Here is a 22,783-nt window from a genome sequence, read left to right on the forward strand (position 1 = left end):
GTTCTCTTCTGTAAGTCTTTAGATGTTAAAAAATGTCTTCATGCACAAACTCACAAACAAGCCAATGTGGATTTAATTAAGGAACACCACAAGCCTCAAGTATCAGCAATAACACATGCCCAAGAGCGATTCTTCCTTGAAAAGATTTTCTGGCCAGACTCAGTCCCAAGTAAGTACAATACACACTTAGAGAAGTCATAGGTCTGGCTGGTGGGATGCGAAGGGAGTCTGGGGTTGGCAGCTCTCACAGGTGTCACCATGACGGATGAAAAATAATGAAAAATTCTTTCCAGAGTGGCAGGAAGATCAGATGAACACCAGACATGAGTTCTTAAGAGTTGGAAAAACGCAAACACACATCTTCGGTACTAAATGAATGGTAGTTTAACAAGACACGTGCGTGATAAAACAGTATCATTTATTATATTTACAAAACAGTATGATCCATCCGTTTCTACCTAAAAACATAGGTCATTTCACCAAGAATGGCAACAAACTCTGTCCTCAAATTCAAGGTTTTGTAATTCTGAAAATATTATATACAGTGAAGATGATTTCAGCAAAAGATACTGCCTGACAGCAGCCAGCAAACATTTAGCAAAAACATCGCTACTCACTTTTCTGCTCCTTAAAACTGAAAACAAAAACAAGTCCTATATCCTAAGATGAGTCAACACACAAGAGCCATTTTAAAAACAACAATACAGAAATGCTGTTTGTTATTATCTGCTTGTTTCAGAAGAATGGGAAGAGACAATCCCCTGCCCAGAGCTCTAACATCCTACAATCCAGAAATCACTCTCAGGACACGTTTGTGGTTTTTTTCCTAAGTAAAACTATTTGTATAAAATTGTTTTATATCTTGATTTTTTCACTTGATAATGTACTGTGAATTTTATGTAATCATTAAGAATTGTTTTATAACATGGTTTGAAATGGCCATGTGACATCACATTGTAGAACCAGAGACTGGGGGACAATTTAAGCTGCTAATTCTCTGAAGCAAAACACCAAGGGTACCGGCCCTCCCTGAAACATTGTATCTTTTTAGTATTATTGGTTCTTATAAATTTAATTATAAAAACCTTGGTTCTTACTCAAGTATCATGATTTCTAGTTCAGCTGAACATGTTTTATATAATTATTAGCCATTGTTTTTCTTCTTTTGTGACACTTCATCTTTAGGGCCCAGCTTTTCCTTATTTTTATATCAATAATGTAGACTATAATATATAAAAACTATATATATTATATATGCATATATTACAAATAATGTATACTATATTATAACATATACATTATATAAATTATCATGTTATATATGTAACTAAAATACATATAAAAATAATGAATATTGACCTATAACCCTATAATAAAGGCACTGATTTTCTTATACTGTTATTTTAATTTCTGATTTCCTTTTATAAATTATTTTATAAAAGCGACATTTGTCCTCATCTAATGTTTTCATAACCTTTCTAACTTACTCTCACCTACATACATACAGTGTATGTCACATCTGGGTATTACAGATGCGAACTTGGTTGCTGAGAATACAGTTAGGTTGCTGAACAATGCTTGCATTGTATGCATGAAACCATGGGTTCAACGATCAGCCCACTCCACACAAAAATATTAAAAATAAATTAAAATTTAAAACCACCAGTGGCAGACTGTGTGGCAAAACATAAAGTCTTGTGGTGGCCGTCCCCTCAACATTACGTGTTCTTCTCTGGTATTGCAAAATTAAAGGGTCACACTTCATCGCTAGCTCAGCGTGTGAATTACAGCCATGTCATTCAGGAAGCCAAATATTTTCTATTTTGTTTTGAAGTCTTCAACAGTCAAGAGGCGGGGCAGCTGACGTGCGCTACAACACGTAGCGTTAGTACTTGATAATTCATTGCAAGGCCCACTCTTCTTGGCAATACAAGCACATTCAGATTTCCCAAATATATTACTTACAACCTAAAACAATAGCCACAGAAGAAGCCAGAGGCGGTATCTGTATCATATGCCTATATGGAACGTCTCCTATGCTGTCTGGTTGTCACTGTAAACATGGTCCTAAAATACTAACACTCCAGGTAAACTGCTTCATTCTGCTAAAACTGTATCTTTCTGTCACCCTCTAGATTGCAACATTCTCAAGCTTAAAACATGACCCAGGCCTGAGGATGTAACTCAGTGGTAGAGCACTTGTTTCATGTGCACAAATCCCTGGGCCAGTCTCTACACACGCACACACACACACACACACACACACACACACACAATATATATTAAACAAAGTAAAAATATAAAATAATAATATAATATAAAAATATAATTGGCTTGTAATTGGCTTGATTCTAAGAAAAGTATGGTAGCTCACACCTGTGTATTCCAGCTCTCGGAGGGCTAAATCTCCTACAAGATGAGGGCTAGCTTAGGCTACATTGAGAATGTACAGTCAGAAAAAAATAAAAATAAAAAATAAAAATAAAAAAGAGAGAATGTACAGTCAGTCTGGACTACATGCTGAGACTGACTCAAAAAGTAAACAAAAACAATAACCTTATTTCCAAAAGAACATTTTTGCGTATTTAAAACTGTGGCTGTCCTGCATATATTTTAGGGCTGATAAAGTCCAGTGTTTAATAATTTGACAGATTAAATGTCCTGAGGCTTCCTTTGGCTGCAAGTAGGTTGTACTAAATTATGTGAGTGTAATTTATTTAAGACAGTTGGCCTAGGTTGGACCTTTAAAACTCTACGCTTCCCCCAAACCATGCTGTACCACCTCTGGGCTTTGCATCTTAGACAACATGAATGAGTTCTCACAACCTTTCTAATTTACTCTCACCTAAAATGCTGGAAAACCCCACTGAAGGCTTTATACACTTACCAGACACAGGGAGGAAAACAGAGAGAGAGAGAGAGAACAGCTTGAGCTGCAGGCTCTCACTGCCGAGAGCATAAGGAAATTCTGAGTTAGAGCCATCTCACATGAAGCTTTTTCCACTGACAATGTAACTTTGGTCAACATTCAAAGAAAATTCAACCCCTGGTCAAAGGTGCCAGTGACAATCACAGGTGCTGACATCCTGTTTGTTTGAACAGGGATAGACTTTCTGCCCAGGGAATTTGGATTTTTCTCACTGTCACTTGAGCTCCCGACTTTATGGCACACCCTCTCAGGCTTGGGAACTTATCACGGCCTTTGCTTTGGTTTAAATACATAACAATTCGTCAGATGGCTCAGCAGTTAAGAGCACATGCTGCTCTGCAGAGGACCCTGGTTCAGTTCCCAGCACCCGTGTGAGGTCGTTCACAACCCCAGCCTCAGGGGATCCAAACCCTCTGGCCTTTGACCCTAGAGTTCACCGCTGTATATTCATACACTAACACATATAAAAGTTACTCCCTGTAAGTAACACTTTTAAATTTCTGAATTTCAGAAATTATGATTGATAGCTCTAAACAAGCTTCAGTGAGACAATAAGAGAGGCTTAAGTCCCTGCAAAATCAAGTCATAAATAAAGCCAGTCAGACACTTGGTTCTCTGTAAAGAGGCATGTCTCACATAGACTAAAGTTACCACATAGCACAAACTATCCCTTTGTCAGTACCCAGGGGCCAAAGGGGTAGTTCATAAGTCTTCTTCTCCTATGGAAACAACAGGTTTAAACCACCCGTGTCATTTCAAAGCTGTAGATGTCCTCTGTCCCTGAGCACAGTGGTTAAGGATGGGTCAGGGATTAGCCCTAGTGCTGCGGTTACTAACAGTGTGACCTTGGATGAGTTACTTAACTTCTCTGTGGTCATTTCTTCATTTTTATCTGGAGATAATATCCATTCCTCTCAGGACCATAAAACAAGACAACAGGGAGCTAGGGAGATGACTCAGTGTGTAACGCCCTTGCCACACAAGCATGGGGGCCTGAGTTCAAGAGCCCACAAAAAGGAGGTGGGCATGGTGGCAAACATCTGTAATCCCAGCCCCCAGAAGGTGGAGAAAGGAAGATCCCACCCCTGGGGACCACTGGCCAAACATCCAAACCTAGCTGGCAAGCCACAGGTCCCATGAGAAACTCTGTCTCAAAAGCAAGGCAGATGGCTCCTGAGACTAACATCTGAAATTCACCTCTAGCTTACACATGCACACAGGAGCACACACACACACACAAGCACACACAAGCACACACCTGTAACAGTATCTGTCTGACAGACTGAACATGAACAGTAAATATTAGGTATTATTTTCATAATCTTTCTGTGAGTTTAAGGCCCCGGAGCATCTATCCAGCTCTGTGCTTGGACATAAGTTGAGGTAACTTTTAATTAATTTTCTTTTTTTCTTGAGAGATAGCAAAAATAATTAGTATATAATTTGTGTATCCATTTGTAAGGTCATGTTATACAGTACTGTAGCCCACAAACAGCAACAGCATTTAAGACAGGATCTTATTATGCAGCCCTGCTTAGAACTTATTAGGAACATTAGGCTGGCTTCGAACTCACAGACTCCCCCTGCTCTGTCTCCCTAGTTCTGGGATAAAAGATATGTGCCACCACACCTGGTCTTCAACAATTATTTTTTAATACAAATCATACATGTGGCTATGGCTGGTAACCTTGACCTGGTTCCCCATACACAAAGAAATCCCCTACCAGGGAAAACCAAGCAATATCAGAAAACCCTGAGGTTTGTCCCAATCCTCACTGCACAGTCAAGTCGACTTCATATCTACTAGCCCAATGGGCATTGAAAATATTACTCACCAAATTAATCACAACAAATAACAATAATTGATTGGCTCATTGATGTATTTCCCCTTGTCTTCCCCAACCTTTCTACAGCCAGTCATAAAGGAAAGTTTTCGTATTTTCTGAGAATCTCATTATGCCTCTCAAACCATCCTCTCTATCTTAGTATAATTTTTAAAAATGAGTCAGTACAAGTACCTAAAAAAAAAAAAGCCTAGCAGTGCATAGAATATGCAGTTATTTCTCTTCATAATAGAAATGTGCAAAGAATTCTTAGAGGGCTCTTCAGAGTGCCAGAGGCAATGGAGGTATTCCTGGAGAATGAAGTGGCCGTAGGTTTGACCGGAAGGGCAGGTCAGGAGAGACAACCCGTCCCTCAACCAGTCCCCAAAATTTTCACCTTCATAGTACAATACAAGGGAAAATGGGTGTAATTACTGTAATTAAACCCCAACAAGAAAATACCCTGTGAGACAAATTTAAAGCTCTTCTTTCTTGGATACTGATCTGGAAGGGAACAGGAGGCCAAGGTACCCTGAGGCTTAACTCCATTTACAGATTTCACTGTGAGTAATCCCTACTCCACGCTAAGGAGTGCTATTTCTTTTAGGATTGTGATCCAAAAGAAAATATAGAAGAGAGAAACTGCCTTGAAACCACAAACGCACCAGCAGCAGAGTCTGTTTCGAGTCTCTTTAGTCATTACACTATTTAGAAGAAAGTTAGTGGACAGACAGAGAAACAGAAACATGGCTCCGTCTCCCCAAGGCTCCACATCACTTACTCTGCAGCATTTAGACTCACAGTGACTTGCTACATAAAAATCACTGAGGGGTCTGGGGACACAGCTTAACCGGTAGAGTACTTAGTGATTACGAAGCCCTCGGTCATCTCTCCAGAACTTCATCAAACCAGGTCTGGTGGTGCAGGCCTGTTACTCTAGCACTCTAGAGGTGGGCAAAGGGATCAGAAGTTCAAGGCCACCCGGGCTGGCTACAGAGTTCAAGGCCAGGCTGGGCTACACAAGACTCTAGAGCAATGGTTCTCACCCTTCCTAATGCTGAGGCTACCCCTTTAGTACAGTTCCTCATGTTGTGATGACCCACACCATAAAATGATTTTTGTTGCTGTTTCATATCTGTAACTTTGCTACTGTTATGAATTCTAATGTAAATATCTGATATGCAGGATATCTGACACGTGACCCCTGTGAGGGGTTTCGACTCACAGGTCAAAGGAGGGTGGGGAAGGGAGGCAACCATCCCAGAGGATCAAGAGTATTAAGGTTGAGGGCGATCCCTTCAGAGATCTACTGCTACACCTGAATCTCTGCTGGTTCTAACTTCATTCTCCACCATACTGTGTACTGTGTATGGAATTGGAGTAAGGTCAGGAAAGCTGCTACAGTCTGCAGGGTCTTCAGCTCTTACACTTGGAGCACAAACACTGGACTCTAACTTCACCCTGTGTCTTCTAAGCACCTGGGAGGAAACAGCTGGCAACAGCCTCATTTCTCTGGTAACTGTGCCTCTGTTCTGGAGGCTTTAAGGCTCCTTCCAAGAGTGCCCCGCCTTGAAGAGAGATGGGAAAAGATTCAAGAATGCCTTGTGTTCCCAACTGGGTCTTGGACTAAGCTCAGGGATGTTGTCCCATGAAGCAGGACAACAGAGTCCAAAGACAAAGCACATGACGTATGATGCTCGCCTCCATGCACAATCGTGACCTGGTGAGAAGGTTAACGTGCGGACCTAATTTTGAAAATATAAACAGGAAGCACCCCCACCCCAATATTACCATTTAAAAGAAAGAAAAAAAAGGAAAGCAAACCTCAAAAATACCTTCCAAGGAAGTCATGGGTGTGACAAAGTAACAGAAGTTATAAAACGTCATGCAAGATACTGAAACTACCAAAGCCAGGGTCTCTTTCTGTCAAGATCCAACCTCTGCCATTTTCCTCCATAGGGTTTGATACACCAAGTCTTCTATAAAATGTCTTGGTTTTCTGTTTGTTTTGTTTTGTTTGTTTGTTTGTTTGGTAGTAAAGAGTTATCTTTAATCAAATATCCATTGTCAATATTTCACTTCAAATAATTAAGAATAAATACTTTTTTTTAAAATTTCATCATGATGTTTACAACTTAAGTGCATAAAAAAAGCCCTGCTAACCAATGGAAACTGGATTGTTAGATTTGACTTTCTTATTCCCAGAAATAATCACAGAACTGCTGAGTCTACACCACTCTAGAGGAAAAAGCCACTTCTGGTTTTAAAATGGTTTTATTCATAAAATTCAAATTAAAAAAAAATGGAGGTCGCCCTGTTGACTCATGCCTGTACTTAGAGGCTGAGCAAGAGCACAGGACCGTCGCAAAGGCAAGGCAAGAGCACAGGACCATTGCAAAGGCAAGGCTGGACTGGACTATGGGGGGAGACCTTGTCTCAAAAACAAGAACAAGACAAAACAAAACAAAAATAAGCAGATTAAAAAAAAAAAAAAAAGATGGGCAGTGGTGGCACACGTCTTTAATCCCAGCACTTGGGAGGCAGAGGCAGGGGGATTTCTGAGTTCGAGGCCAGCCTGGTCTACAGAGTGAGTTCCAGGATAGCCAGGGCTACACAGAGGAACCCTGTCTTGAAAAACCAAAAACAAACAAACAAACAAAACCCCAAAAAGCCCATTCCTTTATATAGGACACATTTGGAGACCTTGGTAGTTTGAGACTCCCCCCACCCTGTGGGGTGTTGCTACTAGGCACTGGATACAGAGACACATACATACACTGAGCTACACCCCCAAATCTTCTTATGTTGAAACAGATTCTTGATATTTGGCCTAGGCTAGCCCCCAAACTCTGAACCCTCCTGCCTTAGCTTTCCTACCAGCTGGAATTATTAGCATGCATGACTATGCCCAGCTTTGGGGCAAAAAACAAAACCAAAAACTAGAGGTGAGTGGAGGGGGAAAGGGAGGAGATGAAGACAGAAGTTCCTGAGTCAAAGTACTTTGATGTTTTACTACACAGTAAAAGACTATTCCTCAGGCTGGACAGGGGTAGCTCATGCCTTTGATCCCAGTGCTTGGGAGGTAGAGGTATGGGGAGCCCTGTGAGGTTGAGGCCAGCCTGGTCTACAAAGCTAGTTCCAGGACAGCCAGGGTTAGACAGAGGATCCTTGCCTTGAAGAGAAAAAAAAAATATGTATATACACACATATATATGTATATATATACATTCATACATATATATTTATTCTTCAGAACTCAGTAATTGGAAGTCACTTGGAATTATCATCACATAGCTTTAGAAAAATTCTCAAATGCTCAAACAACAAAACAAAAACAATTGTGGGTTTTGTTCTCTGTTTAGTGTGCACACTTTGTAGGGATTTTACGGTCTTCTATACTCTAAATGAAAGGCAAGGCGGTCACTAAGATAGCCCATACACCCGGGCATGACTCCACAGATGCACACACCTTATAGGTTATTAGAACAGCAAGGCTTCCACTGAGCCCACTTTCAACCAACATCAGACTTAAGGATGTTTCTTCCTCTTTGGAGACCCTTCTTTTACTCTAAGGCCACATGTATCACCTGCCTACATAACAAGCCAGAGGAACCGCAGCAAGTATACTCCTGATACAAACACAGACTGTAAAATCATTGGGAGGAAAAAAATTAAACATATACCAAAAAGCAGTAAGTGATGCTTTTGATCTTGAAGGGGTCCTTGTGTATAAGAAAGAGGAGGAGGAAGAAGAGGAGGAGGAGGAGGAGGAGGAAGAGAAATCAATCGAGACTAAGAAAATGGAGGTGAAATGAGAAGTCAGAGTCAATAGGAAGTGTTGGCCAAAATATTTCTGTTGCAATCCCCTGAGCACTGATAGCACTTGTTCCCCACACACACACACACATCACAAAGTATACTCATAAATATATCCATTTCAAACTCAACACAACGTATATCAATAGCTTCTTGACAGAAATAAGGGAAGGTAAGAGTCAGGGAGGTCGCTGGGTCTGCAGCAAAGATTTTTAGAGAAATTGAACTCTGAGTTATGCAATCACCAAACTGCTGGTGGCAGAAATCAACTCTTGTTTTCGTCTGCTTTCTGATGTGAGAAGAGGGGTGGAGGTGGGGAAGCGGGGGATGGAGGGGGAGAAGAGAGAGAGAGAGACTTTTCCATTCTCTCTCAAAGTGTTCAACTTCATGTTTGAATTTACCATTCTCCAAAAGCCTACAGATAACAAGCCATCCTCTGGTGACACCTGGCCAGGGGTATGCAGGTGTTTTAACTGGACTCTTAAAACCAGAAGTCCCCTCCCCGTTTAGTGCTATCAATTTTAACAACTGTATTCCTTCATAAAATGGAGATTGCTACCAAGAAAACACATAAACAACGTGGAGGCCAACCAACAGAATTCCCCAGCTGAAAAGACTCAAAATCAACTCAGTGTTCCCAAATGAAATGATAGAAACATGAAATAAATAGTGCATAAATAAAATACATCCGACAGACACTCTGAACACCTGACAACAAAAACAAATGAACAATAAGCAGGACAATGTGTGAGAGGCAAAGCACCAAATCCTGACTGAGTGACAACCAAATTACGTGAGATAATGCAGACTCAACAGCTGAAAGCGTATTACAGCACCGGCGGCTATCCAAGCGATTTGGAAGTCCAAGATACAAGCAGATGATAAATGCTACTACTACAAGGCCACCAGCCCAGTAACACACTAGCCCTTTCAAGGGACACTCTCTGAGGATACTCCAACGACAACCTATAGAATCTTACTAAGGCAAACATCTACTTCACTGCACAAGATGGGTCCTTGAGGGTGTGAGTCCATAAACTACTAAATATAAACAGACTTGTGACCTGAGCTGGCAGTTAAGTCCATCTATCTGGGCCTCAGTTTTTTACAATAAAAGAATGTAGTATAATCCCAGGGGTGGAGGCTTCCTAAATCTAAGATTCTATAAGCCAGTTTGCCACTATTAATTTAATACAAGTTACGACCCACAGCGAGACAAGCACACAAGTGGGCAGAGGTTCTTGAGGAAACAAACGGTATCTCTTTTTGCCTTTAAATCCTTATGGCTCTCGTTAATCCCAGCTTTCTAAACGCTGGCGCTTGTTTTTCTTCTTTGCCTTTTCCATCACTGCTGGCTACAAGTGTTTGCAAACGCCTCCTGCTCCAGACAAGTTTTTTTTTTTTTCCCTTTGATCACTCTGACCATCTTGCCAGATTCCTTTAGACTCAGACCAGCTTCTGTGATAAGACAGCTCTCTTTCCGACTCCCCATATCTACCCCCGACACCAGGATCACTTTTTTTTTTTTTTTTTTTTTTTACTCTTTAACCTTGGCTAGGAAAAGAAAAGAGACGAAGAAAAGGAAAGGAAAGAAATGAAAAGAAAAAGAAAAAAGAACAGCCCGCATCCCGCCACCACACATTGAAGCCCAGGCCTGGCAGGTCCTGATGTGGGATCCCGCAGCCCAGAGCCTTATCAAAATGTTCGTATTTGTTGTCTTGACTCCATATAAGGCGCTATTTCTTGAAGCTTTGCTGATACCCCCCACCCCACTGGGTACCTTCGCCTCATCTCTTTCCCCAGTCTCGGGCAGCCCCACTTTGGGGGCACATAATATTAAGAGGAAAAACTGGGAGACAGCAGAGACTCTTCAGAAATGCAACAGGAAGGTGTGAGGCGGCCGACAGCAGTCCCCTCGCTCCCAGGGGATCGGTTCTGTCGGCGTCTCTCACACACCCACCGTGACACGCACGCGCCAATACTTTCCACGGCACCCCCCGCCGCGGCCTCCGCGTGCCCCCTCACTCCTCCCGCCAGCGCCCCGGGCCCCTCTGCAGCCGCCCGGCGCGCGGCCCCCGCGGCCTCCCCACGGCCCCGGAGCGATGGCGGCGGCTCGGCCCTGCCCAGCTTCTAGGCAGCGGGAGCACGGGGCCCCGCCCGGGCTCCCCGGCCCCCCGGCCCCGCGCGGGGCGCAGCTCCTACCTCGTTCTGCCCCACCAGAGCCAGCGGTCTCTCCGGCCCCGCACGCTCTCTCGCGCGCCTGCTCGCTCCCTCCCAGTGCAGGACCTCCGCGCGTCGTCGCCGGCGCTCGGTCCCCGCCCGGGGTGACGGCTTGGGCCGCCGACTCTCCTCCCGCCGGGGCCCACGGGGGCGCGCGCGCCGCTCTCGCGCCCAGGCTCCGGGGACGCGCGCCCGCCCTTAACCCCGAGCGCGCCCCGCTTCCTGGTTCCTGCCCGCGCGCGCTCGCCAGCCCCGAGGTCCCTCCGCGCCCCCTGTGCGGCCGCCCTGCGGGGCCCCGGAACCCCCTGGGCGCAGCGGGGCGCGGGGACGCGCTCGGCTGGGCCTGCGCCGCGCGCTCCCGCTGTCGGCCGAGCCAGGCGCCCGGCCGTCCTGGACAGCCCCGCGAGGCCCCCAGACCCCCAACACAGGCTGCTCTGTTTGGGTGGGGGCGACCCCCGTTCAAGGGCACAGGCAGCGGTGGTCTTGGAGATTGGGACACCCCCTCCGCGGCCCGCCCACCGCCCTCCCGCCGGGAACCAGGCCCACGTTCCGGGTCCTCTAGCTCTCAGGCTGAGGGCAGAAGTCCATAGTAGCCCCGATCAATAATTATCCCGAGCTTGCTCCCGGGAGGGAGGCTTAAACCAAGGCCCTTGTCGCACTACCCCGACGGGCACAGGCAGGACCGGGCCAACTGGATCGGTGGACTGTCCCTGGGTGAATCTATGGGGCACAGGGAGACGCCTTCCTCCCTGGGAATTTTTGTTGGTAACTAATCATGGTTATGGGAATGACAGGTTTATCCAGGGCCATCTAGATTCTCTCTAGGGGTAGAGGGTCTCTACGATCCTTTCCCCAATGTTGGGGAGGGGTTGCTGTATGTGTGTGTGAGAGAAGGCAACCTGAGTCACCCACTCTCCTGCGCTCCATCTCCCGAGCTGGCCAGTGGTTTCCCTGGCAACACTCCAAGGGCCAGCCAGGCCAGCCCGGAAGCAAGGCACATCAGTGATACAGAAACTCCAGCTGCAGAAACCTCAGCTGCAGGGGCAAAAGAGGGAGGACCCCTTCCCAGCCCTGCACAAACACACAGAATGTCTATTCCCTACAATTTGTTCAGCTGAAAAATTTCCTAACCAGGCAGGACCAAGAGGCAAGCTCTCCCATGATCCTCTTTCCAGCAGCCTTCACAGGCAGAAAGGTTTGGGGGTATTGATTGATCACAGGGCCCTTCTGCTCCTGCCCCACAGGCTGGGCCAACACCTGACGCAGTGTGTGGCACAAAATAGAGGGAGAGAGCTTGGAGACTGGGCCAGGAAGTCCCTGGGCTTCCCTCCCCCCCCCCCCAGCCAGCTTAGGACGAGGTAAAACTTCAGGGTACATTTCTCCGTTCAAGCTTTCATATCTGCATGCTGTCCCCTCTTCCAGGACACACTGCTGGCCTTTCTGTGTGATGCTTGCTCTAGGGTGGTGGTCCTCAACCTTCCTAATGCTGCAACCCTTTAATACAGTTCTTCATGTTGTGGGGACTCCAACCATAAAATTATTTTCGTTGCTACTTCATAGCTATAAATTTTCTACTGTTGCTTATCGTAATGTAAATAGCTGTGTTTTCTAATGGTCTTAGGTAACCACTGTGAGAGGGCCCCTAGATCCTCAACTGGGTCTCAATCCACAGGCTGCTGCTCTAGGGCTTAGAATCTAGCCAGTAGAACTGTTACCCTCCTGTTTCTCACCACATACTTCGTACCATGCCTTATCACCATACTTCTTATGTTGAAGAACAGTTTCTTGTTAGCCTGTGTCTCCTCCAAAGGCAGACACAATATCCTGTTCACCTTTAAATCCCCCCACCCACACCCAGCCCTGTGTAGACACCCAGTAAATATGCTATACCCTGGAAAAGGAAACTGCAAGGACTATGTACATATCAAGGGCACAAGGTCCACAAGCAGTCATACCGTTGTGACTCTTTTTCTGCCTCGTTCTCTGTTTTCACTACATAGCAATATCAATACTGTCTACTTCATGGTGTCCTGAGAATCAAGCGAGCTAAGAGATGTGAGATACTTCAAACCCAGTCACCCATTATGTTTATGTTAACTGTTATTGTTATTGATAAGAGCTAAGATTTAAACTTCTTTTCCAGAGATTGGATAAGGTCTAGGACTCAACTCAGCTACCACAGTTGATAACCAACAGCGTCCAAAAGGGTGCTAGTGCAGCCAAGAAACCCACAGCACATCTCTGACTGCTCGCTAGGTAGCCTGTGTTTGGAGGCACAAAGGATGGAATGTTCTGTGGCTATCTCAGCAAAACAGAAAGCTGTCATTCTGACAGGAAGAAAGGTCCATCAGCTTCCTCCCCCGTTTGAAAAGGCAGATGAGTCCAGATACCTCTTCTTTGGATCGTAGGACCATACTGCTTCTATGTTGGGAGGACACCAGTCTTAGATACAGAAAGTGCTGGAAAGAAATTGAATAGAAAAGTAGGATCTTGGGAAATTCCAGAAAGATCCCTGGAGGTGTAGAGATGACTACTGGGGGACAGCTCTCAGTCCACTCTGGCCTGACCAAGAGAGAAAGAGACTGCATGGAAGAGCCCCAAGGCCTGGCTCACAGCCTATGGCAATACATCCTGTTCTCAGCCAGGACTAACTGGAACCTTCTGCCTTCATGCCCGTGGATGACCATGTGGCCACCACAAAGAACAGCTCCTTCATTTCACATCCTTCCTTCATAGCCACAGGGAGATCATGAGACTATTTTCTTGAAATGTAATTGAAACCACAACCACGATCCTCTTCAGCCAGAGACCCATGTTTATGTGGCTTCCCTGTGACTACTTCTCTGGATCCCAGGAATCAGACTGGCCCTGGGGATCCACCTGTCACACATTAGCCAGGGAAGGGCACTCATGGGAATTTCCCTTCTATGGTATGGGAAGAAGTCAGACCAGGCCCTTAGAGCAACAGAGGAGGCTAGACCCTTAAAAGACAGGATGAGAGAGATCACAGAGCTCTAGGATCTGTGGAAGCTGTCACAGCCAATGCCTTGTGAGAGGCTCTGGTGCTATGCAGGATTGCTTCTGCCCAATATTAACAGCTAGATTTTCATCCACATTTCAGGCTACTTTGTCAGCTTATCAGCCATGTGTCCTTGCTCAAGCTGCTTGACGTCTCTGAAAGCCTCAGTTTCCCCTTATGGATAAGTCGACATGAGGGGGTGAAGTGAATACAATCTTTCAGGGTACATACAAGACTCGAATAACAGTGGGTGTCCTACCAGAAGCAACATGAAGAACAGGGAAAGGAGACTCCAATTGTTCTCTGTCCTTTTGGACCGTGTGCCTCTTATATCATGTACAATGTTAGTTAAGTGGATGTTTTTGTTTTTAAAAGAAAAAGGGAATGTGACTGGGTGTGCAGAGACAGCCCTGAAGTCCCAGCACTTGGGAAGCAAGAGCTGGAAGATCGTTGCAAGTTTAAGCCCGGGGGGGGGGGGGTTGCCTGGTTTAAGGAAAGGTTTGTAATAAAAGTGTGCTTTCTTTCCTTCTCTCAGCCTAGTCCCAGCCAGATTGCTGGATCAGGAGGGAGCAGAATTTTGCTGAGGGGAGGGAAGGGTTGGGAGGGGTAGGGAAGGAAGTGGAGAGATGGAGGTGTAGATCCAGGCAGGACTCACCACCTCAAGCACTCCTATCTGGTGCCTGTGTACCTCACCTATCTGGGCACCCTTCCAGGAATAGTTAAGGGGTGGCTCTCTGGAAAGCTTAAGGGCCCCCATGTCTCCTGGGACAGGGTCACCATGCCCTCTACACCCAGAGTCCTGGGGCGATCGTGCATTAACCAAGGGAGGGTGTGGCTGATGTAGAGGAAAGAACAGTGCCAGCACAACCAGTATCTTGCCAGCTTGCAGGGCAGGTTAGGAACTCAAAAGCCAGCCCAGCAGCAGGCAAAGATGCTGCTGCTGCTGCTACCATGGGCTGGAAAGCAGGTCAGTAGGATGTGAGAAGCCTGAGGCTGGGACTGTGAAAGGCAGAGCCATTGTGGGACTCTGGGTTAGGGAGAGTGATCTAGTATATGCCCTGAACTTGGAGCTCCAGAAAGCCCTGAGCTGTCTTTGGAGCCTTCTTGTCCAACAAACATGTATAAAGCCTGTTTTGAATAAGCAGTAGAACACAGTCTTTGAAAGAAAAGAACAAAACAAAACAAAAGCAACAACAACAGATTAGGGCTACAAGAAGGGACACACAATACACATGGGATGCACAATAGTGCCAGGCACTATAACTGAGTCTTGATTGGTTGGTTTGTTGGTTTGTTGAGACAGGGTCAGCCCTGGTGGACCTTGAATTCACTGCAAAGCCCAGGCCACTCTGTCTCAGCCTCCCTGGTGCTAGGATGGCAGGCATGAGGCATTCTTCCCAGCCTTGTGGCTGAGTCTTTTTTTTTTTTTTTTCGAGACAGGGTTTCTCTGTGTAGTCCTGGCTGTCCTGGAACTCACTCTGTAGACCAGGCTGGCCTCGAACTCAGAAATCTGCCTGCCTCTGCCTCCCAAGTGCTGGGATTAAAGGCGTGCGCCACCACCGCCCGGCTGTGGCTGAGTCTTAACAGTATCCTGACAGATGGGTCTTGCTGGCCTCCTTTTGCAAAAGAGGGTGCTCAGCTCTGAAAGGTTGCTGAGGTTGCACAAGATCACATGGCAGAGCCAAACTTTGTATCAGGCCCATATAACTCCAAAGACTTTGTGTTTTCCTCTAGATCGCCAAGACTCTGTGAACAAATAGAAGGGTGTCAGCAGGGGGCTGAAGGAGCATTGGTATTCCAGGTGGGTGGATGGGGACTGAAGGCTTAGGGTTGAGAGGGCACATAAGGGGACTGGGGTGGCGGAAGGCCAGAGTGAAGAAGGGAAAGCTCATGCTTAGGACTGAGCTCAGCAGTACACAGAACCCAGGCCCAAAGCCAAAGGTTTTGGTCTTTTTGAAGTTATGGTCTCCATTTGCTCCTGGGACCATTGAGTCCTAGTTAGAAACTTGGAGCACAGGGAGCAGACAAGGACAATGTGGGTGAGTTGGAGACTTAAGAACTGGGGAACAATGAGAAACAGACAGTAAAAAAGAAAGCCCCTGGGGTCATAACAAAGGGAAATGGCCACCACACTGGAGGGTGGCAGGGAAGGAGTCCTCTCCCACATACCCCCAGAGGACTCGAGGTCAGGTACAGGCTGGTCATGCCACAAAAGAGTTCTTGTTGAGCTGGAAGGAGGGCAAACTAGCTGAGCGGGAAGAGTGGACGATAGTCATCACGGTGAGAACACAATGCCAGGCTGGCCTGGGCTGCTCAGAACTGAGGTCAAGCCTACCCCTGTCCTTCCCACTCTCTCCAGCCGTGTTCCTGGCCTATGTCTGCCATGCGAAGCACAGGTTTCCTCCTGCCCACCTGGCCAGAGAGAAGATGGGCACCCAATATTGTATCTACACCCTCTTCTGTGTGTCTAGAGTACCTGATCTGCTAGCCTCTCCTCTGGGTAGGTGGGCATGGCAACTGGCAAAGAAAGCAAGATTTCCACCCTCAACTGCACCACCCAGGCTAGCCTCACATCCTCCCTCCCTTTCCTCTATTCCCAGAAACAAAGGACAGTCACTGTGCCTCCGGCAGCGTAGCCTTGTGTTCTCTTGGTAAGTTCTCTGTAAACCGACTTCTCTGAAGAGTGTTAGGGACCAGGGGACAGAGGTGGAAAGGGGCTTCACCCTAATCCTGAGGCTCCTTGCCTTTCTCAGCATTTACAGAGAAACACATACACACACACACACACACACACACACACACACACACTCATTCCCCAACTCCGATTCTGGCCAATTCTGGCTTCATAGTCATTAATAGGACAGCATTTCTACATAGAAGTGAGGTAGGTGCTGAGCACTGATCTGGCCAAGGCTGGAGGCTGGAACAGTTGTAGACAGTCCAAGCAAAACTCGGATAGGTGAAGGAGGATGTTTAAGAGCCTCAGGGGTGCCTAATCTCCCCTTCCAGCCACAGGACAAAAACACTTCCTGGGACACCTCTAATTTTCTTGAGAACACCTCTCTGGCTCCCAAGCAACAGAAACTCTCCTTGAAGAGAAAGAGAGCAGAAGAAACAGGTGATTCTGTTCCACCTGTCTAACCCAGGCACGCTGAAGCCAAGGGAAACTTCGACCTCTCTCTGTTCTCCCTACCAGGTGCTTTGCAGGCCTTTCAGACTATTCCGATGTCTGAGAGCAAGGCAAAAGGGTCACTTAGTATTATCTTTCCCTTCTCCATAAAGTTAAGCCCACCTTCACACAACACATAGTCACCTGGACTCTGTACAATAGGGCTCTGCTTAGCGTGGGGATACAGGAGCTGTAATCGATACCAAGAACCACCAGGGCTACATCAGCCAGTGGAGATCTCTTTACTCTCTAAGTATGCCCTGGGATTAGAGGTGGTACAACTAGGAATGGCCACTGAGACCCTGCCCACGGGCTGTTGGTGGCAGCAACCATATACAATACCAGACATGTGGCTTCAGCTAGGTCTCTTCCATGGATGAATCACTGGGATGATCCCAGCCCTGCCTTCATTCAAGGTTGGCATAAATGTGCCATGATTCAGGTCAAGATGGGTGTGGAGGGAGATGTGTTTCTGTGTGATTTGGGGGCATGTGTGCATGTGTATGTGTACACGTATGTGTATGGATACCCATGTGTGCATATGCACACATGGAGGTCAGAGGTCAACCTCAGGTATCAATCAACCTCAGGAGGTGTCCACCTTGCTTGTTTAGATGGGCTCTCTCACTGGGACTTGGTAGAGTTGACTATGCTAGAATGGCTGGACCATGATTCCCAGGGACCCACTTGTCTTCACAGCCCCTGTGCTGAGATTACAAAGTTCATACCACCATTTTGGGCTATCTTGCATGATTTTGTTTTGAATCCTCCCCTTACTCCAATGAATACTGCAAAACCCAAAATTGGGGACAAAGCATTATTATCAGAGGCAAAAGGCCAGCTGCTACTTTCAGGTCCACCCAGGTCCATTTCTGATCTTCCTAACTCCTTTTCCCCAGGATTTGGTTTTCTCCCTTAGTGCTTGGTCCCTTAAAACCACCAGGATGCTCTGTGGTGGGAAACAGCAGAGACCAAACCAAAGGACTGAAAGCAAACAAAACGAAATACAACACAACAACCACCACCACCACCACAACAAAACCAAATTTGACACTTCCGGGTGGTTGTGTTTATCCGGAGTCATACCTACAGTCACTTCTACCCCTCGACCCAATTCAACACCCTCCCTCCTTAGCTCCCATCGTGAGAAAGCTGTAGAGTTGCCCTCCTCCCCATCTGCCCATCGTGTCTCTCTGAGAGAGACGTAGGAAAGGGTAGAATTGAGCTGTGAAAGATGAAACCAGATGAACTGGCAAAATGTCTCAGTGGGTAAAGGCGCTTGCCAAGCAAGTTTGGCAACACACACACAGTTGACAGAGAGACATTATTCCATGAGTGTTGTCCCCTCCACACAAGGGCCACAGCATATGCACACACAATAGTGATAAGAAACAAGAAAATGATGTTTAAGGATACAAGGGTTAGGAGCCTCAAAATGGCCCAAAGAGGAGAGAGCCAGAGGCAAACCAAGCAGCCAGCCATCTGTGGGTCCTGGGAAGGTCTGGGGACATGAGTGGATTCTGCAGACTCTTCTACAGTTCTGCTCGATGGAACCTCCGTAGTAGCTTTTGAGTAAACAGCTAACCACGGTCCCAGCAAGCCAAGCCCAACCCAGCCAGATGTGGGAGCCCCAGACTTCTGCGGGTCCTGGGGGAGGGGTCTGGAGAAGTCAGTGACTGGAAATGGGTGTCCAGATGGAGGGCATGAGCAGCATGGTCCTCTGCCTATAGACGTAGCTCAGAGAACTTGGGAAACTTAATGAATCTGCTGTCGTGTCCACTGTGAAAGACTGGGGGACACAGGTGGCAAGTGGGATCCACCTATCATGAGGCAGTGAGCTTGGATCTGCCACATAGGTTCCAAGAGTCTGGTCAAGTCACTTCCCCTATCTGGCCTTTTATTGCTCCCGTTGGTAAAATCACCTTCATGGCCTCTGCCAGCTTTCCTTGTTGATGTCTGTCTGGAGCCGAGGGTCTAACTGGCTCCTATCCAACCCATTGTACAGACTAGACAAGGAAGACAGGGGAAAGGTTTACGCTTCCTCCTCCTGAGCCCCTTACCCCATCTGGTCCCGAAAGAGCATCTGAAAAGCAAGGTCCCTCCCATCCTCCAGTCCTCCTTGCAACCCCCCCCCAACCCACACCTCAGTTTTCAATTCCTTTCCTCGTGATCCTGCCAAGTAAAGTCACTGTGACCACACACAGAGGGCGGGGACAGCCCAGACATTTCAACTTCTGCAGAAAAGGTTCAGGTTTTCCCCACCTCTAAAGTAAAAAGAGTAAAAGAAGAGATTGAAAGACCAGAAAGAAGGATCAGGAACTAGGAATGGAAAGAAAAGATACAAGAAGAAATTAGTAAGAGAGGAAGCCAATTAAAACGATCCCCCCAGGACACTAGGTCTTGGCCCAGATGGTCTGTGAGTAGGCAGCCAGGCTGGCCCCTCCTTTGGTACTGCCCATGCCAACTGCCAGGCAGAGAGGAGGCCCAGAGGAGAGGGAAGCTGGGCAAAGGGGATGGCAGACTTCCAGCTTGGCCTTGTCCAACCCCTGGGCCTTGAGGGGGAACTCTTAGGGATGGGGACTATGATCCAGGCAAAGCTCCAGGAAGCAGGTCTGCTGTCATGGCAAAGTCTGTGGGCAGATGTGAAGTTAGAAAGTGCAAAATATCCCTTCCTGGGCCTTTGTAAAAGGTAGGACCAGCTTCAGATGTGACCCTTCTAGGTGACTAGACAGACTGAATCATTTGTGGGCCACAGTCTGCTGATGAGACTGTGATGTGTCCACAATGTGGTCCTGGGCAGGCCCCTTCTCTTCTCTGGATTGACGTTTCTTACCTGCAAAGGTCGGAAGAGGGTGGAGGGTTGAAACATGATTGCCAAGGTCTTTCTTGCTCCTGCTTTCAGGGGAAGGTCACATGCAAGGAGGGAGACCTTTGAGGCGGGCTTGGTTTCTCTGGAATCCCCAGTCCTTCTAAAGTATAGACTCTGCAGGGATAGAAGCCACATACACCCTTAACCTGAACACACACACACACACACACACACACACACACACCATATTCTGTAAATTAGAGACAGAGTAGTTGACGCCAGAGGTAGGAGCCATCTCTAGGTAGCCCTCTTCCCCCCCGCCCACCCACCCCTCCTTTTTTTTTAAACAGATGATAAAACTGTTAGGCCCTAGTTAGGGATTTTCAGAGTTCGGGACTTCCCGGCGGCACCCTCCGGCTGCTCCAGCTCAGCTGTCCCAGGACGCTCCTCCCTCATTCCCCACCCTACCCCCGGAGCCGCAGGGGAGCACAGATGGGAGTCCCAGTGTGGGGGCGACCCCCGCTGTAGGGGCTGTCCTCCGCACAGCGCCGCACAGCCTAGTGGTCGGTCTTGTAAGCGGGGCGCCCCGGAGCACTCGCCAGGGAGCCGGTGATCGAGGGCGGAGGCAAGGAGGGAGCGACCGCTGCTGGGAGGGGTGCTGGCGCGAGCTCGCGCGCTGTGTATGGTCTATCGGAGGCAGCTGACCTTTGAGGAGGAAATCGCTGCTCTCTGCTCCTTCCTGTAGTAACAGCCTCCACCGCCGCCGCCGTCAGGAGCCGTCAGAAGCCCCAGCCCGGAGCGACAGCCGCCGGCGCTCTGCAGCACCAGGTGGGTGGGTCGCCGTGGCGTCGCTCGCGGCGCGTGGACAGGGGATCTAGGCTGCAGCCACGTCCCCGACACCTAGCACTCTAGAGTCCCCACGGCCTGACATGGGACAGGCATCCATCCCGGCTTCGAATGGGAGCTTCAGAGGGAGCAAGGACAAGCGACCCGTGCAGGCGGCAGCCAGGGGTGGACTCACGCAGTGGACACTGACACTGTCAGGCTCCACTTGAAGCGGCCGGACTCTGGAGTGCAGCCCAGGGCTCCTCCTAAGACAGCGTCGACCCCTTTAGTCTTCTCTCCCTGACAGCCCCAGACACGTGCCTGCGGAGACCTGCACCTCCAGCGGCCGTCGCTGCGTTGGCTTAACTTTTAGGTTAAAACAGCTTCCCTTCCCAGAAATTGAATGTGGGCACTAGGCTGGGTGGGAAGAATTTTTGTGTTTGTCTAGTTGGGGACTGTGGGCCTCTGTGTCTTAAGTTTCTCTTTCGGTTTGTGGACCCCCTTTTCTTTAGTCTGGGGATAGCTCCATGGGGCGAAGGGACATGGAGGGAAGGGTTAGGAAGAGAGGAGGGCAGCCTCGAGGGTTCCTTGTTGGAAGGGAAGGGTGGCCATCTGTCTGCCTGCACAGGAAAGCGTGCCTACGGTGAGAGAGGGGCCTGGCCTCATCTCGGTCCTGGCACTGCAAAGCACTGGCAGACTAGAGACTTCTGAGGAACAAATGACTTATCTCCTCCCCCAGGTGAAGAGCCATGGCGGGCTGGATTCAGGCCCAGCAGCTGCAGGGAGATGCGCTGCGCCAGATGCAAGTGTTGTATGGGCAGCATTTCCCCATCGAGGTCCGGCACTACCTGGCCCAGTGGATCGAGAGCCAGCCGTGGTAGGTGGTGCCCCATGCCGAGTCTTTACCTTCAGAATGTGTCCCTGCTATCCAGGCCATGGGTCTCCTCTTGTGGTTTGGTATGACTCTGGTTCTATCTGTCCTTGTGCGGAAGGGGTGGTGTCCCTGGGAAAGGGGAAGAGGGAAATGGGAGCTGTCGGGGACTCTTCTAGACTTTGATGCTTAGACAGCTGCCGGGAGCAAGTCTTGTGGGACTAGGAGGCCCTGAACCACTCTTGGTGCTTTATCTCCCCCTTTGTATGTCCCAAGGGATGCTATTGACTTGGACAATCCCCAGGATCGAGGCCAGGCCACCCAGCTCCTGGAGGGCCTGGTGCAGGAGCTGCAGAAGAAGGCAGAACACCAGGTGGGGGAAGATGGGTTTTTGCTGAAGATCAAGCTGGGACACTATGCCACGCAGCTCCAGGTGGGTGTGAATGCCCCCCTTCTGCAGGAAGGGGCCCCCTTAAGCTCTCTCTCCCAGCATCAGAACCCCTGGGATTTTTACTGGCTTGGCCACTGAGTCACCATGTGACCAAAAGCTTACTGGCAACTTTTCTTCAACTTCCCCCACCCCCTCTTCCTAAGTCAGACCTGTCAGATCTTTTAACTTATTACAAAGCAAGGGGTGGGAGGGTGTGGGGAGGGAGGAGGAGGGGATGTTTCCAGCAAGGGGGCGGTGAAGCAGCACTGTGGATAGATCTAGCAGAAGGGATGGAGAGACTGGAGTCAGGTGGACTCCTCCCCAGGACAAAGGAACCCTGGCAGTCTAGAAACCAGGGAATAAGGCAAGCGACCGTTCCCCTTGGGGCTCATTTAAAATCAAGACAGCTGCTGAAGAGAATCAGAATCGCCCTAGAGCAAAAGCTGGATGAAAAAGCTTTAAAATAAAAAAGGAACCTCCTCTTTATGAAGGGGCAGGAATTTTTATGGAATCAGGAAAGGGGTGTGGGTGGCATTCATGGTCAAGCATTTATTGGAACTCACTTGTATTTCTTAGAGAACCCTCTAACATCCAAACAGTGGGATGTAAGGAGAATAAAAGCTCATCCTAGAGACAGGAAGAAACAGAAAGAACAGGAGAGGAAGCAAAATAGGAACCCAGGGCCAGGTGCCTAGTGGAAAGCACCTTGATGCTGGCCTCACATGCCCCAAGTCTGTCTGTCTCTCCGTCTCTGTCTCTGTTTTCTCTCTGTGCCTGTGTCTCTGTCTCTCTCTGTCTGTCTCTTTCTGTGTCTCTGTGTCTCTCTGTCTCTGTCTCTTTCTTTGTGTCTCTGTCTCTCTGTCTCTTTCTCT

General features: G+C 47.9%; 2 protein-coding genes and 1 long non-coding RNA gene across 4 annotated transcripts in view; 1 reads left to right on the forward strand and 2 right to left on the reverse strand.

The window, feature by feature from the left end:
* The window catches only part of Stat5b (signal transducer and activator of transcription 5B), a 69,579-nt gene extending 58,693 nt beyond the window's left edge, over positions 1-10,886 (reverse strand). The window contains exon 1 of the mRNA XM_028780335.1: positions 10,771-10,886. The gene's annotated coding sequence lies outside the window, so the exon portion shown is untranslated. The remainder of the gene's footprint in view (positions 1-10,770) is intronic.
* Positions 10,887-15,375: 4,489 nt separating this feature from the next.
* On the reverse strand, positions 15,376-20,395 carry LOC114632183. The gene is made up of 3 exons (XR_003713046.1): positions 20,254-20,395; positions 19,810-19,959; positions 15,376-15,553 (listed from the first exon to the last, which is right to left on the reverse strand). It is a non-coding gene; the product is annotated as an uncharacterized LOC114632183 (long non-coding RNA).
* A 161-nt stretch (positions 20,396-20,556) lies between these two features.
* Positions 20,557-22,783, forward strand: part of LOC114632001 (signal transducer and activator of transcription 5A) — a 24,305-nt gene continuing 22,078 nt past the window's right edge. For both annotated transcript variants that reach the window (XM_028780387.1, XM_028780388.1), the window contains exons 1-3: positions 20,557-20,613; positions 21,350-21,487; positions 21,758-21,914. In XM_028780387.1, the coding sequence (XP_028636220.1) occupies positions 21,360-21,487; positions 21,758-21,914 (285 nt within the window). In that variant the 5' untranslated portion in view covers positions 20,557-20,613; positions 21,350-21,359. The remainder of the gene's footprint in view (positions 20,614-21,349; positions 21,488-21,757; positions 21,915-22,783) is intronic.

This window comes from Grammomys surdaster, unplaced genomic scaffold (genome assembly GCF_004785775.1).
Source record: "Grammomys surdaster isolate TR1022 unplaced genomic scaffold, NIH_TR_1.0 371, whole genome shotgun sequence".
NCBI lineage: Eukaryota > Metazoa > Chordata > Mammalia > Rodentia > Muridae > Grammomys > Grammomys surdaster.